This window comes from Dromaius novaehollandiae, chromosome 2, assembly GCF_036370855.1.
Source record: "Dromaius novaehollandiae isolate bDroNov1 chromosome 2, bDroNov1.hap1, whole genome shotgun sequence".
NCBI lineage: Eukaryota > Metazoa > Chordata > Aves > Casuariiformes > Dromaiidae > Dromaius > Dromaius novaehollandiae.
Genome location: NC_088099.1, coordinates 80,866,319 through 80,884,940, shown reverse-complemented (window position 1 = coordinate 80,884,940; position 18,622 = coordinate 80,866,319). Strand labels below are relative to the sequence as shown.

At 46.3% G+C, this 18,622-nt stretch overlaps 1 protein-coding gene across 1 annotated transcript; it reads left to right on the top strand.

Moving 5' to 3' along the window:
* On the top strand, window positions 1–10,677 carry LOC112982711 (serine/threonine-protein kinase SBK2-like). The gene is made up of 4 exons (XM_026099283.2): window positions 1–54; window positions 7,625–7,814; window positions 8,284–8,486; window positions 8,749–10,677. The coding sequence occupies exons 2-4, from the start codon at window positions 7,634–7,636 to the stop codon at window positions 9,301–9,303; spliced, it is 939 nt and encodes a 312-aa protein (XP_025955068.1). The 5' UTR covers window positions 1–54; window positions 7,625–7,633; the 3' UTR covers window positions 9,304–10,677.
* Window positions 10,678–18,622: the final 7,945 nt, after the last annotated feature.

Sequence of the window (18,622 nt, the reverse complement as noted above, 5' to 3'; positions counted from 1 at the left end):
CGGCAGTGGAGGAAGCAAGGCAGTCCACGCTGTCATACTGTGCTGCTGGAGAAGGTGAGAGGCTTGATGCAGAGGGACAGGGTGTGCGGGAGGAGAAACTGCAGTTGTAGCAGGACGAAAGAGGCTGGATGGGCACAAAGGAGGGCATGACTGGGCACCCCTCACAAACCAGCTCTGGAGGCTCAGGCTGAGTGTGCTGGCACAACATGGAGCATTTTGACATTTGGTGTCCGGTGTGGTCTGACCGATGGTGAGCTCCTTAGGTGGCTCTGCCCAGAGGGTTGTTTTAGGCAGGGGGTATTGGTTGGCACTTGTGTTTGGTGGGATGGTGCCATGGTCCCAGCTTGCTCGCTGGGAGGAGATGGTGAAGTGGTTTGGTCACTGTGAGACTGTTGTGGAGTTGTGTCCGAGGAGGTGGCTGTTTGCAGCAGAGGTTGTGATATTCTCTGTCCTTACGGGGGACACTTGCATGGGTCTCTCTGGGCTGTGTGCTTCTGCTCGAGGAGAGCATTACGCAGTCCTGCGAAGGGAACAGTCAGGCAGGTCCCTCCAGTGAGATTAAGTACTCGCTTGCTGATGGATTTTAAAAAGTAACCCATAAATCTATCAGTAATAAGGCCACAAACAACCGCTGTGATAATCTGTTCCGATCTCCATGTAATAAGGTCGCTGGCCTTCGCCTGTATTAAATGTGGTTTGCACTAGAGTGTGTCTTTTAGGATAAATAAGCCATTTTTGAGCTAAAAGTCCCAACGATGGAGAGAGATTCTTCTATACTGTTTGATGAGTTTCTTAGCCATAAATATCCTTCTTCATAAAAGGTGCACTGCACTTGAAGTCTGAAATTGCCTTGTTTCAGCTTCAGCTATTGATTTTTATTATTGTGCTTTTACTCAATGAGAGAACCCTCTTTAGCAAATTTCTAGTACTCATGGAAGTACATACAGATGATTGAGTCACTTTTTCACTATTTGCTAAGCTAAAAAGACTGCTCCCCTGGAAATTTCCCTTGTATTTGTCAGCCCTTTTATCATTTTCACAGTTCTTTTCTAATCCTTCTTCAGTCAAACTGTGGACACTAGCACTAGCTTGATAAACTGTGACCTCACGGATACCTTCAAAAAGATAGCAAACAATCCAAGAGCTAATACTGTGGACCATCAGACATAACTGGCCTCCAGAACAGTTCAGGAAATTTGCCCTAGAAAAACATGGTAGATTCACAACAGTAGATTTTTAACATTTCAAAAAACGCCATACAAAATGTAGATAATAATGCAAAGCAAAGCAAAATGAAGGAATGCATTTCTAATAAAAACACAAAATCCAGTGGTACACAATATTCTCAACTCTAGTGCAGAAATCATTGGCAGGTAGCCAGCTCTTCAGAAATAAAGCTTTCCTAGTTTAGCTGAATTTCAGAGATTAAGTTTCAGACTGTCTCAGCACATCTGTGCGTAGAAACCTCTGCAGAAACTAGAGTTCAGTGCAGGAGGCATATTGTCTCTAAGGCATGTGATCTCTTGTTTTATTATAACTCTTTTATTATAACTAATATAACTCTATCTTATTGTATGTAAGCTGAAAGGCTATACGTATTTTTTGTTTATAGCGAAGCTTATTTTCTTCACTTAGCATCTGGAAAATTCTAGTTTGTCTCTCATTTCTGATGTTTCATGCACCCAATGCTTTGCTGACATCCTCTTTTGCAGAGAGAATGCAAAGGGGGAATCTGCAACATCTGTTACTCTTGTGCCTTTATTCTCTTAGCCTTGTATCTGTATCACTTAGATGTGTATCTATATCACTATACGCTATTTCTAATGCAATTCTGTATCATCCTACACATTGAAGCCTACAAAAGAAATGAGGCTCTACCAGGTCTGCCTTTCTGTGTTTATACAGTGCCCATTTTATCTACAAAGCAGCATGAAGAACTTACACTGACCTGATTAACATGACATACCAATTTTTTTCAGTCACTTGGTGCCACACTAAACTCCCTTCATCTTTATTTGTTTGAAATACTTTCATGTGTGTGCACATGTGTGCATGTGCACTAGTTTTATCAAGCAATACATGCCAGTAAATAGCAGTAGGCTTTCTTCTTCATTATTAAACTGGTCTGATATTTGTGTCATCGCAAACATTCTGAGGATGATTTCAGTGTTTTCTTCTAAATCATTGACAAAAGTAAGAGCATTATAGCAGGGTTAAGATTTAACAAAATTGCATAAGGTGGGGACACCAGTATAAAATGATAATTTCCTCTAAACTGAGTCTTGCAAATTTGCTGATTTTTAAATCCCTTTAAAATCTGCGGCTTACTGATTTTGATCAATGCCAGAATGAATTTGTGCAAATAGTTTTCAGGGAAAACATCTCTGTTTGGGAAACATCTCTGAATGGGATGTTTCTGGCAGGTGCTAGATGAACTGTTACTAATGATTTGGAGGTTAATGGAAAATCCCTGCAGAGGGAATCCTTACACAGCCCCTAAACAGAGATGCACATGGTGGTTGATAACAAAAGAGACACCAAGTGGTCTGAATTGCTTGATACGCTAAGTCCATTCAAACAAAATGTGCTTTATTAAAGGCAGTGGAAAAGTATTCAGCTAGGAACAAGGCAGGTAACATTTAGAAAGGCATGTGAAGAGGAACTGCATATTTTCCTCTGCAAAAGAGTATTTTGAAAAAATGCTGGAGTCATAATGGATGTGTGAGTATGAGTCCTCAGTGTGAGTATGAGTTTGCAGGGCTCCTGCAAAAAGAGGTCCTGGGGTCACAGCAGGAGTGCAGAGAGTGATTCTCACTCACAGCCTCACAGCACACCCCTCAGAGTAGTCAACGGTCTAAAATGGGGGCTGAAAAGCTGTCGAGAGTTCAGAAAAGAGCCATAAAGTGGGTCTGAGAGCTGGACAAAAGGCCTTGGTCTGAGAACTGGACTGAAGGGACTTTGAAGGAGTTTAACCAGTAAGGAGACTGAGAGGTGTCTTGATCAGAGGGTATGAAAATGCTTATTCCGAAGTTCAAAACGTGACTATAATTTCTAGAAACATATTCTACCTGTCTGTAAACTAATTTGGATGCTACAGAAGCACAATTTGATGGTTTGTGAAGCTTATGTAAGGAGTCAGCTAAATACATAGGCTGAGTTTCAGGCTGTACACTGCTAGTTTTACTCAGTCTAAGTAGTTTAAATTATGTCCTCATAAGCTATAGTCACACCTCTGAGCACAGTGCATATAAACCCTGCAGCAGCAGGAGAAAAATAAGAGGTGCTAACAGACTCTTTTCTCTAGCTAAGGAAGTTGAGCAGCAGGTAGCTAAATTCAAATTAGAATATGGTATAAATACAGAACAGCAAGGATGTTAATGCTAGCTTTTCCAGTGGACCAAAGCTTGTCTTTGGATCAAGCCTACACAATTTTTTGGAAGACATGCCCAAAAAGCTGTAGTTTATTTGGCTTGGCTTAATGCTCTGCAGAAGATCAGACTAGAAGATGGTCCCTACTCACCATACGCTCATGGACATTATTAATGGTGTCACAGCTCTAGTTGTGATATAGTGAGATTACAATATAGGTCTGTCTGTCTTTGACGTGAATGAAGTGCATGAACGTGTATGCAGTGCTTTTCTGACCTTATTGATTAATTAACATTAATCCTTTTGGTGGAAGAGCCAGAATGATATTACCTAGACTGAGACACTGTATCCCCATAGGCTAGCCTCCTCAGCGGGTTGGGGAGCATCTCCTGACAGTGAAAAGGGTATGAATTTCCTGGTAAGCTGTTTATCATTTGGCCTCAGATCTTCCTTTTCCTTGGCACCAGTTAAGATGGCTACATAGTAGTGTGGGTTCTGCAAAGGACATACTGGATGCAAGATGGGTAAGAATGAGCAGTAGCCAGAAGACAAGAAAGGCTCTGCTGGCACATCTCCCATACTAACACAACTCCAGCTCTGATGAGCACAAAGACAAAGAAAAGCTGAGGAACAAGGAGCTCCGATTCCCAGTCTCTGTGTGGGTTTTCACCCTCACATTGCTGTGCAGCTGGCACCACTGTACCTTTCACTGTACCTAAGGACCTAGCGACACTGTACTTCAGGACCTTTTCAGGGAACTGAGGGTATCTTACACAGTGGCAGCCTGGGACCAGGATCTGTAGTGGGGATGAAGCACAGCAAGAATAGTAGGGGAAGCACCAGTTTTGAAAAGGACCCAGCCTGCCCCTGCAATACAGCACAGCCAAATGGTGAATGCCTTTTGGCTAGGGCCCTGGAGGCCTCCTCCTCCGGGTCTGTCACCGGGCAAAGAGCACTGAAGAAGGCAACAGGGGTAGTAGAGTGCAGAGCATCGAGACATCCTCTCCTTGGCCATGTCCCAGATTTGTCCGCCACCTAACTTCCATGTCCCTGCTACTCTGGAGCTGTGGCAGTGGTACCCTAGAGAAAGACCTGGAAACTTTGGTCATCTCCTGGGATATGGAGTTCTGTAATCACTTTCCTCAAGCACTGGGGCTTTCCTTGTATGGGATCCTTATCGGGTACAGAGGATTGTCACCATCTCCCATATTCTCCTATATTCTCTGTCTGATCTGTTTTTCCCAAGCTAGTTATTTCATTTTGATTCTCTGCTCTGTATCCAGACAACCCATGCCTGTAAGTAAGGATCCTGAAAAGTGGAGTGGAAGGACACAAGAATTTTTGGATTTTTTTAACTGTAAATGCTTATGGACTGAAATGTGTTGACTCCTAGAACTGGGGTGAGAATCAAGAATATACAGAGAAGTGTATCCTCCCATCATGATAAAAAGCTTTCACACCAGTAAATAGGAGATAATAAATGAATCATATTATAAATAATACCATACAAATAAGAGCTAATTAATAAGTACATAGATACTTGAAAATTACATCATTATTGAAAGATAAATTAAGTGGATGCAGCAAGAAGATTCTAACCTTTGGGTTAGATATCACTAACAGGTGGTCAGCCCATGAGGGAAGAAATTTTATCTAACTTAAGTTTGAGAAATTCAGTTATTTGAGAAGATCGTCAACTGTTTGCTGACAAGAACTTGTACATGACCATGAATGTGATATAGGAGAAATGCTGTCTTACAGTAGTGATCTTCTTCTTATATTTTATCACAAATCTAAATCTATTTTATTCTGCACAAGGCAAGCAGATATTTTTCCTGTTGTTCTATTTCCTATTTAGTGTAAGCCTATCTAATTTACTATAATCTATCTAATATAAAGGGGGGGGCCTATGTGTTTCAAAGGTCTATTATGCTTTAAGCTTTTCTCTATATTCCTAGCTACGAAATTTTAAAATGCTTTTTCAAATATTCTTTTTAATAGCTAAATGTGACAACACTGGCTTGCAAATATCAGCAGCATAGTAGATCCATTGGCAGGCTCTGTGGTGCCCTTGTTATGTGGAATTTTGCATGCTGTGATGGCTGAGCAGCAAACAGGAGAACATCAAAGCAAAATCTCTAAAATACTTTCCAGCTTGGCTTTCACCATGATGTCTTCACAATCTTTCATTCATCCCCTTCTATGCACACACTTGTTCAATGTTGAACTCCCTATGGACTGTCCGAACTTTGCCTGCTGCTGCCTCTCACACCAAGCCAAAGGCTTCTCAGAGAACTAGAGCCAATTACTTGACATTTGCAGATTTGGATGAGATTTAGCAATGCAATCTAGGAGGAAAGGGAAAAGAAAGGGAACTCTCCCACAAGTACTTCTAGGCTTTTATACAAATCTGGCCTTTTTGTACTTTTCCTAGGTTTAAATGATTGTGTTGCTAAATTACTGGATTCCTCCATGTGACCAGATTTAGCAGCAGTGGAGGCTGGAAGTTGAAGGAAATACAATAAGATCTGGTTACAGATAGAGCAATATAAAACCTAAGGCAATTCCCACTCATATTCCCAGAGTTCCATCTGCCTTCACAGTCAGCAACATGAGGTCCTACTCCTTCCCCCAGAAAGGAGGCGGTCATCATGTGAATCAGAGCATTTCAGCGGGTGAGATCCTGAGGTTGTAGATGCTGAGGTGAGCCACTGGTTTTATACCACAGCTTTGTCTTGCTCTACTCTCATTAAGCTATATCTAAGAATGCTGCAACCCTCAGGATCTTGGGTTGCATCTTGGGCTGCATTAGGCAGAGCATTGCCAGCAGTTTGAGGGAGTTGATCCTTCCTCCCTGCTCAATGCTGGTGAGGCCACACCTGGAGTACTGTGTCCAGTTCTGGGCTCCCCAATACAAGAGAGACATGGAGCGAGTCCAGCAAAGGGCCAGTAAGATGATGAAGGGACCAGAGCATCTCTCATATGAGGAAAGGCTGAGAGAGATGGGACTGTTTAGCTGGAGAAGAGAAGGCTTGGGGGGATCTTAACTATGTGCATAACTACCAGAAGGAAGGGTGTAAAGAAGATGGAGCCAAACTCTTCTCAGTGGTAGTGAGTGACAGGACAAGAGGCAATGGGCACAAATTGAAATTCAAGAAATTCCACTTAAATGTAAGCAAAACAAAAATGTACTGTGTGGGTGATTGACCACTGGAGCAGCTTGCCCAGAGAGGTTGTGGAGTCTGACTCCTTGGAGATATGCAAAACCCAACAGGACACAGCCATGAGCAACCTGCTCTAGCTGACCCTGCTCCAAGCACAGCGGTTGGACTAGACTAGATCTCCAGAGGTCCCTTCCAACCCCAGCTATTCTGTGATTCAGTGACTCTATGTCCTTGCTCTGAAGCAAGAATGGGCTCCCAGGCCCAGGGTGACTAAGTGCCCATGTTCAGGGCACAGGAGGTAGTCAGGGGGAGAGTGCTGGCACAGGTGCTTTAAAATGCTGCCTTGTTGCTAGCTAGAGAGACTGAAAAAGACATTTCTCTGAAATGGGTCTGAAGCAGCTGGCTCTAGCTCCAGTTACCACTGATGTCTGAGCCTCCTTCCTGCCTCAGTTTCTTGGCTGAACAGATGAGTGACTTTAGGTCAGAAATGTCAGCAGGTATGTGAGGCACTGAACTCCCTTTGGCTTGCTCAGAGCGCACTACCTTGGACTAGTAATCTGGTATTTGTCATGGGCTAGCTGTGCCTCTGCCTAAGGGACAAACCTATCTGTGCTGGTACCTTAAGGACTTCACTAGATACCAGGGCTGGGTTTCAGCGTAAACGGAGATGGTCTTTTCGCAACTGGCTAATGAGAGCAAAAGGGCTGGGTCATGCTTCATGATCTGAGATTCTGTTAATGTTTTGCTCCTTACACCATAGAGCATAGAGAAAAAAGAGGCCTAGAAGGCCAAGCTTTAGGGCAGGCACAGAAAGATGGTCCAGAGTCTTGAAATGAGAGGTGCTAGGGACTACAATTAGAGGGAAACAGAAAACTGACTGGAGGTCCCCTTCAATACACAGACATTGTATACAATGAGGGAACTTGCCCAGACATGCACTGTACAAAAGCACCAGCTCAGCTCCAGCACCACTGTGAGAGTGCTCAGGTTTGATGTTGTAGAAATACCACGGCATGGTCTGTGGCAGGTCTGACATTCTCTCTGTGCATGTTGTGCTGTTTCTGACTCAGGCCATCTGCTTTTTTCTGCAGCACCCAGCAATGGCCGAGAGCTCAGCTGCGGCAGTGGCAGTGACAACAGCACCAGCTGTGCTAGATGAGCTCCTGGAGATCACAGCCCAGAGCCTGGTGCGCATGGAGGTGGCCGAGCACTACGAGGTCATTCGGGAGCTGGGCAGGGGCAAGTACGGCCACGTGGTGCTAGTGACTCACAGGCAGCGAGGTGAGGAGCTGGCTCCACTACGAGAGCTCTTGTGCCTTGCCTCCTCTTCCCTTGCCTCCTGGGGACTGACTGCCCCAGGCTGAGCTAAACTGTGGTCCTAGGCCCATGGGCAAGGTGTGTGGGGAGGACAAGGTGCTGGTCAGGGCCAGTAAGGCCTGTTAGTGCACTCAGGCCCCTGACACAACTTTTCCCCAATAGTCTCAGGTCAGACTTACTGGCCCATGCAGCCCGAATTTCCCTTCCTCTACTCAGTGCTCTTGTGGTGTGCACTGACTGACCCAAAACTCAAGCCGGTAGCAGTGCCCATTTTCATACCGAGTACCAACAGGATATATCCGTACAGAGCATTGGTCCACAGACCTCCATGTGGCTGTGAGTTTCCTGTCCCATGGCTGCCCAATGCCCTCTCTATCTGGTCTTGGTGTGAGTAGTTTTCAGGGAGGATCTAACCCATTCTCCCCATCCCCAGGGACTCCCATGGCTCTGAAGCTACTACCCAAAGCCAGTACCAAGCTGCACACTTTTCTGTATGAGTACTGTGTGGCACTCTCCCTTGCCACCCATCCTGCCATCATTGGGATGTTTGGAATTGCAATTGAGTCCAGCCAGTACTATGGTTTCCTCTATGAAGCTGCGCTGCACAAAGACCTCATCTCTATCATCAAACCACGGGTGAGTGCTACTACAAGGGCATGGGAACTGGGACTGTGCCACTTGGCCCCTGTGCAGACTGGCTGGGTCAGAGGGAGAGAGGAAAAGCAATGGGATATGGGTCTCTCACCTCAGGGGACAACAGCTTTGAACCAGCTTCAAGCTTGCAAGACCAGAAATGCCAAGGCCTTCTCTAATGCAGAGGAAACAAGTGAGAGCCCAGCTGGTAGGGATGCTAAGATGCCATGTGTGTGCCATATCACCTCTGTCTGTCCCTGTGCAGGATGGGATCCCTGAACCAGCTGCTAAGCACTGTGCTAAGCAGCTTGCGAGTGCACTGGAATTCATCCACAGCCGGGGACTTGTGTACCGTGATGTCAAGCCTGAGAACGTGCTGCTTTTTGACCCTGAATGTCGGTGTATCAAGTTGACTGACTTTGGGCTCACACGGCCTAAGGGTACCAAGCTCAAACTGGTAGCTGGCGTAATTCCCTACACTGCCCCAGAGCTGAGCAACACCACCGATACACAGGGGCTGCCCATTGACACCAGCTTGGATGCCTGGGCCTTTGGTGTACTTCTTTTCTGCCTACTGACTGGCTACTTCCCCTGGGAGCAGAGTCTGCCAGAAGACCCTTTCTTTGAGGACTTCATGCTGTGGCAGGAAACAGGCTTAGAGGCGGACCTGCCTCGCCATTGGAAACGCCTGACGGCCGAGGCTGCCCTCATGCTGCGAAGCCTGCTGGCCCTAGATCCTGCCAAGCGTGGCCCTGTCAGCGGGGTTTTGCGCTATGTTGATTGCCCCTGGCGGCTGGAGGAGGCTGCTGTGAAGCCTTAGAGCATGCCCTCTGTGGGAAGAAGGAAGGCTGATGCCACTTTGTGAGGGTCTTACAGGCCTGGGGCATTGCAACATGCCTCCAGCAGGCTGGGGGCAAGAGGCCGTCATGAATAATAACCCAGACAGCAGCTCCTCCACAGCACTGCTCCCCTGCCACCAGGGACCCAGGTTGCCTCCCCAGCTGATGATTCTTACCCCATGCTTACTGCAATCCAATGCCATCTCCTTGTGCTTCCTCAGGGCTTGAAAATATCTGCTGCTTCTTGGCAATGACCTTCACCTCGTTCCATGTGTGAAACACCCACCCGCTTCCTGGCCACAGGAACTCCAGGGCAGTTTCTAGGCTCTGCAGCACCTGCCTTGTCCTAGAAATAGAGCACAACATTTACATTTGTGTTCTTTATGTGGCTCTTTTTCTCTCATAATAAAATGCCTGTGCAGGGCCTGCTTGTTGTGGGAGAACAGGGGCATGGCAAAGCCTGTGGCCATTTCAGAAAACTCTTCTCAAGGCAGGGGCTGCCCCTGAATTCTCCCTGGGCCTCAACCAGGGCCCTTTACGGATGGATTCAGGTAAGTGGGCTAGAGGTGCTGGGTAGACCCCAGGATGTTGCTGCAGAAGGTCGACAGCGACTGATGATGCTGGCAGGCTGATGGTCCTAAGAAGGTGGTAGTATTCTAGTGGGTTTCTGCGTGGATCAGTAGAATAGAAACTGGTCAACATTTCCATCAGTGATTTGAAGGTAGATACAAAATCACTGCAGTTCAAAACCTTTAGATGAACACGAACATGAATAGAGTTGTAAATAGCAATGGGAGCAGGCCATTCAAACAGAAGAGATGTGGATAACTTGGTAAGTTGGGTATATTCAAACAAAATAAATTTTCTTACAGGCAGTAGAAAGGTATTTAGGCAGGAACATATAAGAATAAAAGTCATTCTTATAGAAGCACTCTTGAGGAGCTTTGCAAGACGTAGAGGATATATAAGATCATTTGAATTCTCCTTCTGATAGTCAAAAAAGGCTGATGGATCCCTTGCAAGGCTAAACAGGGGCAGACACACAAGGTAGTGAGATATCTGGCAAAGATAGCTAACAAGATTCCTGATGGCCTAAATACGAGTGCAGGAAGAAGGACTGAATGATCTGAGTTTGATGCCTTCCAGGGGAATCCTGAGAATGGTCCCATGTTTAAAGACATGCTGGAAAACTGGAGAAAAAGAACAATAGGGGGGCTATAAAGAAGGCCTTCTTAAAGAAAGTAATGAACTGAATTATCCAAATCAGGAAGACTGAAAAGTGATTTGGTTATGGTATAGAATATGGTGAAGAAAATATCTGGTATTAATAAACTATTTTACTTTGAGAAAGAACAACCATGAGAGGCTGAAGCCAGACAAATTCAAGTGAGCCACAACACTCCAGTCGTGAAGGTTCTTGCCTACAAAAAGGAACTGTCATACGAGGAGAGGCTGAGAAAGCTGGAACTGCTTAGCTGGAGAAGAGAAGGCTCAGGGGGGATCTTAACTATGTATATAAATACCTGACGGGAGAGTGTAAAGAAGATGGAGCTAGACTCTTCTCAGTGGTAGTGAATGACAGGACAAGAGGCAATGGGAACAAATTGAAATTCAAGAAATTCCATTTAAATGTAAGGAAAAAACAATTACTGTGTGGGTGATTGACCACTGGAGCAGGTTGCCAGGGAGGTTGTGGAGTCTGCCTCCTTGGAGATATGCAAAACCTGACTGGACAGGGTCCTAGGCAATGTGCTGTAGGTCAGCTTTCTTGAGCAAGGTGGTTGGCCTAGATGATTTCCAGAGGTCCCTTCCAACTGCAGCTATTCTATGATTCTATAGCATTTTCCTTTTCAAAGAAATTCCATGTTGCAGGCAGAGATGTATGGGGCTCCTGAAGTCTCTGCTTTGGACCTGCTCTTTGTGGCAGGTAGTGGTCTCAGTAGAACTAGACACAAGAAGCAAAACCAGCATGATGAAAAAGGATTAATAAGATTTTAGGTTTTATTCCAAATTAAAACAACCTGAACAGTGAAACACTGATATCTTTTGTGAAACAGATCAAGCTACCTGATGCCATCAGGCTGAAAGCTGTGTTTGGTGCAGGAGCCAGTCATGCTGATGAGGATCAGGGATTCAGTGTGGCCGGACAAAGGCAATGTGACAGAGGGTACTGGCAGTGAGCAGTGGCTATGACCAGGATTGTTCATCTATCTCCTTTATCAACGAGTCTTGAGACCTTGGGCAGAAGGGGTCTCTACTGCCATAAAGTTGCCCATATGTAGCTTAGTGATGAAAACAGCATTCGGACTGCCCTGTGTGCTTGGTAGTGGTGTGGACAGGGTTACGATGAAGCAAGCACAGAGGCAAAAGACCAGTCCTGAGGCAAGTGCCCAGCCTGGGCTCCTTCTCTCAGTGTCTTAGTAATAACTGCAGCTGGATTTCTTAAATCAATGAGTAAACAGACCAGTTGAAGCCTATCCCTAAGGGGTTCTGGAAAAAGATCTCCTTGTCTCTGTCACCCTCGCAGCAGCTGCTGGGAGAGGCTGCATGGAACGGAGCTGTGTGCAAACACGCTGGCCCTCTGCATGCTCAGCCGCCCGCTGCAGGAGGGCTGGCTTGGTGCCCAGCGCAGTAAAGGGCAACATTTCAGCTAATGTAGGCGCAGGGTATGGGGCGGATCTGGTGTCATCCCCAAAGAGGCATCAAGTGGCTGCAAAGGGGAGGGAAAGACCCAGCACTTCACTCTGCTCTGGGGTGAAACAAAGATAAATTGGGTAATTGCAGAGTTTGCTGCACTATGTGAGTCTCCCGTGGCAAGAGCAGGCCAAGAAGTGAATCCAGGCCCTAGTGCCCTGGTGCTTGGAGCATGTTAGGAGCACAGGCTGGGGGCATGGATCCCATGGCTCTCAGGGTAAGAAGCATGGTCTGTGTTTCTGGATCCCTCTGTGCACCTCAAAGGGAGTGTATTCCTACGCACCACCCACTCCGTACTCTCAGCAGCTGCTTGGGAACTGTGATACCAACTGGACCTTGCCAAGCTAGGGAAAGTCCAGCACCAGCATTTTGGCATCGCAAGGGCAGGATGATGGGTAGAGTCTGGATCGCTCAGCTGGGTGGTTCGCTTGGTCATAACAATCTTTCAAATTAGAAAGTGTTAGTAGGAAGAAGCCATAGTGTGGCTGTGCTGTTCACTGGTTTGGAGCAGGGATGTGAAAGTGCAGGCAGATATGAAAGTGAATACCACAGGTCATGACAGTAGTCTAACTGGGCCACGAACCTGTCATATCTGGGAATTAAAGTTTTGATTCCTGAAGAGAGGGCTTTGGCAAATTATTCGGGCTAACCATAGGTCAGCAATGCTCCAATGTATAGACCATGTTGTGATGTTGGCTGGACATAAAAGGGAGGACCAGTTTGGATAGTGGGGGCAGTGCCATCTCCCCCTTCTGCAGGAAGACTAAGGAAAGTCACACTATTAGACCAGCTGACCCAGAGACTGAAGGCAGAGCAGAGAGGTCCTGTCTTCAGCACCTCTCCAATTAGGATTTTGGGGTCATTTCTGGAAGTTTGCAGCATGTGATCTTCCTTCTGCCACCTGCCATGTCAAATCTGACACTACATTGCTTCTATTCCCTCTCACTTAAGCCCTGCCTAAGTATCATTGCTAGAGTGATGACTCAGGTTTCTAGTGAAGGACCATGCCAGTATCCTCCATATTCCCCAGAGTTCCCTCATAGCCTTGTCTCCTGGACAGGATGACATACTGACCTTCGTGTGCAACCATTCCCACTCTGCATGGAGCTGTCAGGTCTTAAGAGTGCAGAGGGGCTGAGCAACAGATCCCCAAAATGGGGGAAACCATCTCAGGCCAGGAAATGTGTTAGTGATGTGTAAGACTGCATAGTGCCTGTGCCTGCTTCCTCCCACACTGCTTTTTCACTTCAAAGACAAAAGAGGCCAGAGCTTTGATAAAACCCACTGAACAGCTACCCTGTTCAGAACAAGGGTCCTTCCAAGCGCAGGGATGGAAAGAGACAATAGCTGGGGGATACAAATGGTGGGAATTTGTTACCTTTCAGTCTTACCGATGCAGGGGAAGGCTGGTTGCAACTGCAACCCAGTGGTGTCTTCTAGAGTTGTCTCTAGCTGAGAAGCCGTGAAAAGTCGTAAGGCTCTGTTGTAGTGCCAAGGGACCAAGAGCTGGAGGATTAGAGCTGGCTGGATCAGAAAAGACCTGGTCCCTGACTGGAAAACACACTGGCTCACAGTGTTTTAGTCAGCTGCATTTGTTCCTGTTTCCTGCACCCTAGTGTGAACCAGAGGGACATGCCTTAGACAGAGGAATCAAAGGAACAGGCTCAGTATTTTCCACATCCTGTAGCTTGGGTTGTAGAGCACTTTGTTGCCCATACCATAATTTCAAGTTTCTTTGTGCTGTGCTGAGTTATCTGTATCGGTGTTGACAATGAGAAGTGACCACTTCTAAACCCCTCAGCCATTCCCCAGTATCCTTGACTTCCCTGCTCACGGCCCATCCAAGGTCTGACAGCCAGCCATGCCAGCCAATAGGCTGGGCTTGCCCATATACAGGACTGCCTGCTGCTGCGGGTGTTTGTTTTTTCCCTTGAGCTGACAGGCAGCTGGGCATGTTTTTGAGCCCCGTGCCTTGGCCCTGCTTTGTGCAAGAGAGGGAGGAAGGGGAATTTGGCGTGGTTCACAGTGGTGACAGAAGGTGGCCACAGTTGTCACATAGACTAATTGCACTTCTAACCCCTTTTTGCTGTTTACAAGCAGTCCCCCACCAAGGACTCATGTCTCTGGCTGACTTCTGTATCACGTGATTTCCCTGCTCTCACATAGGACTCTGGTAGCTGTCTTATGTGTGCTAGCTGTGACTGACTGCAACTTGCACCTGAGCTTTACTAACACATTTTTTTAAGGGATAGCAAGAAAGACAATAGTGATCACACAGGCTTATTTAAGTGAGGTGCTTAGGAGAAAATGTCAAATGGTAAAACAGTCTATTTGTCAGTCTGTTTCTGACATCTAACTATATGGGGCTGGCTTGTAGTCAGTTCCCACAATCAGAGGCTGCTTAGGGGTCTGCAAACCATCCCTGGGATAGGCAGCTCTGGGTCCTCTGTCCAGGTTCTCAGCCCCACTCTGCACCTTGCTCTGCCTCATCCAGCTCTCTTCCCCTCCATCCCACTGATGGAGCAGGAGATGGAGTACAGCACGGACAGTAATGTGCTGATGTTGGCTGACATCCACTAAGTCGGCTCTTTCCAAAGCCAGGGAGGGAAAAAGCAATGGCTTCTTCTTCTATTGACAGTTGTTGCAGTTGACACTCTGCCTTGAGAAATTATTTCACACTCATCTTCAGGACAGTAAATTTTGCAGATGCTACTGAACCCTGAGCTAACTCATAACCACCTTCCACAGGGGCATCTTGAGCAGGCGTAACTCCTGACATGTCCTTCTGCAGAGCCTCCCTCTCCTTTACCTTGTCTCTCTCTGAAGATACCAGATAATTTCTGGCTGCTCAGCCCTCTTGGTAGGAACTCAATTACATTATTTGCTTGTAGCTCTGTAATATGTTAAGCCCTGTGTAAGCCTCAGGGAAGCTATCTGAGGTGGGTGTGGATGTCGTTGTCATATGCATGACTCCTGAAACTGAGCTGTATGAGCAGGTGCTACAAATATAAGCTTCCATGCCCCTGGACTAGTCAATATATATTGAGTGCAGGAATTCAACTATACACAAGGTTTCCCTGACTGATCTCGCCACAGAGAGCATTCATAAGACTGTCCCAGCCTGGGGTTTATAACATTATTGCCTACTGGCTGCACATATATTGCAGGGGCATGACAGCCATTGTTATGCCGTGCTCAGGGGTCTAGATTAATGTAGCTGGGTGGTGAGAACATCTCCATGTACATGGTGCATGGGTAACATCGCTGCTATGGAATATTTTCCCTCACCCTGAAGAAAGGCACTTACTAGGGACTTCCCTCCTCCTTTAGTTCCTGAGGAGCTTTCAGGGATCTTCCTTGCATGCTACTGTTTCTCTTCTCTCCCTTTCTTCTTTTTTTTGCTTCATCTTTCTCTCTCCTTCAGCCCTCTCTCTGTATCACTCACCCAGCTCCTCTTTCACCTTTATGAGTCACCCTGCACCAAGAGAATGCTACAAAATCCTGGAAGGCTTGACTCTGTCAAGAAGCAATACAGTGTGCTCGTTGTACAACTCAATGGCTCCTTTCACCCAGCTGGGGGAAGTGCTACTTTCTTTCACTCATGACTCACACGAATTAATTCATTTCCTTGCATGACCGATTTGGGGAGCTCTAGCAAGAATAGGCAAGTAATTCTGTCCTCAGTGGTCCCCTCCCTCATGCTCATCCTGCTCCCAAGAAGACTGCAGCAACTTTATCCTGTCAGGAATGTTAGTTGCTCAGAGGTGTAACAAAACACTTGCACAAAGAGCAGCTGCTGGCTGGTTGCTGCTGGAAGCAGGGTAGGAGTGGAGTTTCGCAGGCATGATGGGTGGCTGCTATTCCCAGTGCTGCAGGTGGTTAGGGCAGAGGGAAGCTAGAACTCCTGGTGACTCTTTGCATGTCTTTGAATGCCCTTGAATGCAATCATTGCTAATCTGTGTGCGAGTTTACTGTTACTGGGCTGCCCCCAAGATCTGCTGAACTGGTTGGCCTCCTCTGGACTGCTGCATAATGGGAATCTGAGGATTAAGTGGGAGCCATGATAGGTAGATGTTCTGACCCACCATCTTAGCAGCCTGCCACCCTCCCACTGGTTCCAGGCTAGACAAGGGCATGTGAGGAACTGGACAGGGCTGGCAGAGACCTGGCTGTAACTGGATGCCCCTGTCCTTTCCTTTCCTTCCGTCACAGGGGAAGACAGATGAATTTATAGTGTGGGGTGTGGGGGGGCTGCCAGGTGGCCGTAGGAATGTTGGGACCTCCAAACAGAAAGTTATCATTGTTGGGACAGGATAGTTTTCATTCACTGTATCTCATCTGCTTTGCTGGATGTCACTGACCACTTTTTCAGTACTTGCATGACTGGCTACACACCACCAACAATCAGTTTGATTCAGTGGGTGGGAACCTCACGAGAGAGAAATTTGGACACAGAGCAAAGTCCTGAGCTGTAACTCCGGCCACCCAGACTGGAACAGTATCCAGCAATCCTGACTTCTGTAGACATATCACTGCTCTCCAATAGTTAGGCAAAGACTCCTTAAATCCCTCAGCAGGTCACAGACTGGACTGGTGACTGGTCCCAGGAGAAATGATGGGATGAGGGATTCATCCTCCTACCCTGTTCCCTAGATCCTAGAGCTACTGCAGGGGATACTCTGCTGTACAAGACTCATTAGGCAGCAGTAGCAGGCTAGGGATTAGAAAGAAGTATAACATTTGACTGGGTTTAGGACATTGTCTTGCACATATGGGTGAAGAATTTCAAGTCATGACTGTAAAATAGAAGACTGTCTTGGAAAGCAGTGACTGTTATGTGGTAGTGGAGACTATGAGATGGGAATACAGTGGGAAAGAAGGCAGGCACAATTCTTGGGCACAACAATATATATCAAGCTGGGGCAGGGAGGTGCAAATACCTAGGTCCAGGATTAAACAGGTAATGACAAGAATGTGTTCTCCAGTAGAGAGGTCTCCAGACATCCCCACTATAGAAGTGTATTCAGAAAAGAACTATACGAGTGATTCAAGGTCTTGGAGCCTGGTGGAAAGAAATAAGAAAACAGGACAAATTATAGTTGATTACAAGGACCTGAATTTGATTGAAAAGGACATGGGGATGCTGTCCATATGGTGATGGGAGTCTCTGTTGCAAGGATCTTTGCAATGGCATCTTCAGCTGGATCAGGTGAGACTCCCTGAACTGTTGTCCTTATGAATTCTTATAATCCAGCTTGCCTATGGTCCTATGTGACCACACCAGCATGTGCATGATCCATTGCTATTGATTATCTTAAGCTACATATAAAAAAATCTCCTGACTGTTTAAATTATGCAAAAAAGACTGTCCTATGCATCCATTTCTGCATCTGCAGGAACACTTTGTACTGACTGTTTACAAAAAGGAATTGTCTGGGAGTCTCTGGTCAGCTTCTCCACCCAAGATGTTACTCAACATATTGAAACATACATATTGGTGGTCTTGGCACAGCAGGAGCTGCCTGGGGGGAACTTCAGGACAGCCTGAAATTCCCGTTTGGGGACTCTAGCACCAATTCCTCAAGCAGTTAATTGTGAAGGTGGCTAGGTCCAGTCGCTTGGTCTCATGTCAGTCCACTGTCTCAGATCAGTCCATTGACTCATCTATGCAGAGGACTAGCTGGAGAATTCCTGGACCACCAAGGGAATTAATGACTTGCATGCACTGAGTGTGCACACAGGCAGAGCCCTGATATCCTGCTGCACAACAGTTATAACTACAGGGTGAACTTGAATTTTCATCTTATAACTTAAATTCCATAGCTCTTGCCACAGGCCAAACAACTATGGAAGAATGACATGAAAGTTTAAGTCGGTCTCATTCAAAAACATTATCATTCTGCTATAGCTGAAAAAAGACATGCTGTTTGGCTGATAGTTTACAAAGTCTAACACACATATATATCTATACAACCCCACACAGAATTTCTACAGAAGAAAAATATTTGGGGCATTTCTGTCGCTGGTATCAAACTTCCAATGAAAGAAAGGCACTGAAAGGAATTTCCCTCTGTTTCGTCAAAGCAGTCTCCTCTTGAGTAGCTCTGATAGTCCCTTTCCTGATCACTTAATGCCTCATTTCACTTGTCTTGTTCAAAGTAGATCTTGTCACCCTGCTTGAGTCCTCATATCAGTCGTGTTAAGTACATACCTCACTGCTATCCATATAGGCTGTGAATTCTGAATGTTGAGGAAAGCAGGGGTTGTAAGACATGTCTGCATGGACCTCCTTTCTCCGCGTTCCCAGTTTTTGGCAGGGCAACTGATTTTGTCAGGCTCTGATACAGATTTCGTTGCTCTGCAGTGGCTCTTGGGACTGTTTTCAGTATGCTACCAGGTGGCTGGCAGGGGCAATGGCAGGGGCAATTGCAGGAGCATTCAAGTGTTAGAACCGCACGGATGCTCAGGCCAGACTAGGTCTGATTTCACATCCCCACTTCTTAACACTTAGCTAGTTCTTAAGGTCTGAGGACAATAGCAAATTACTATTTTTCTTACAGCTAATCTTAATTAGAGGATGGTAAAGAAGAAGAGAAATGGGAAACT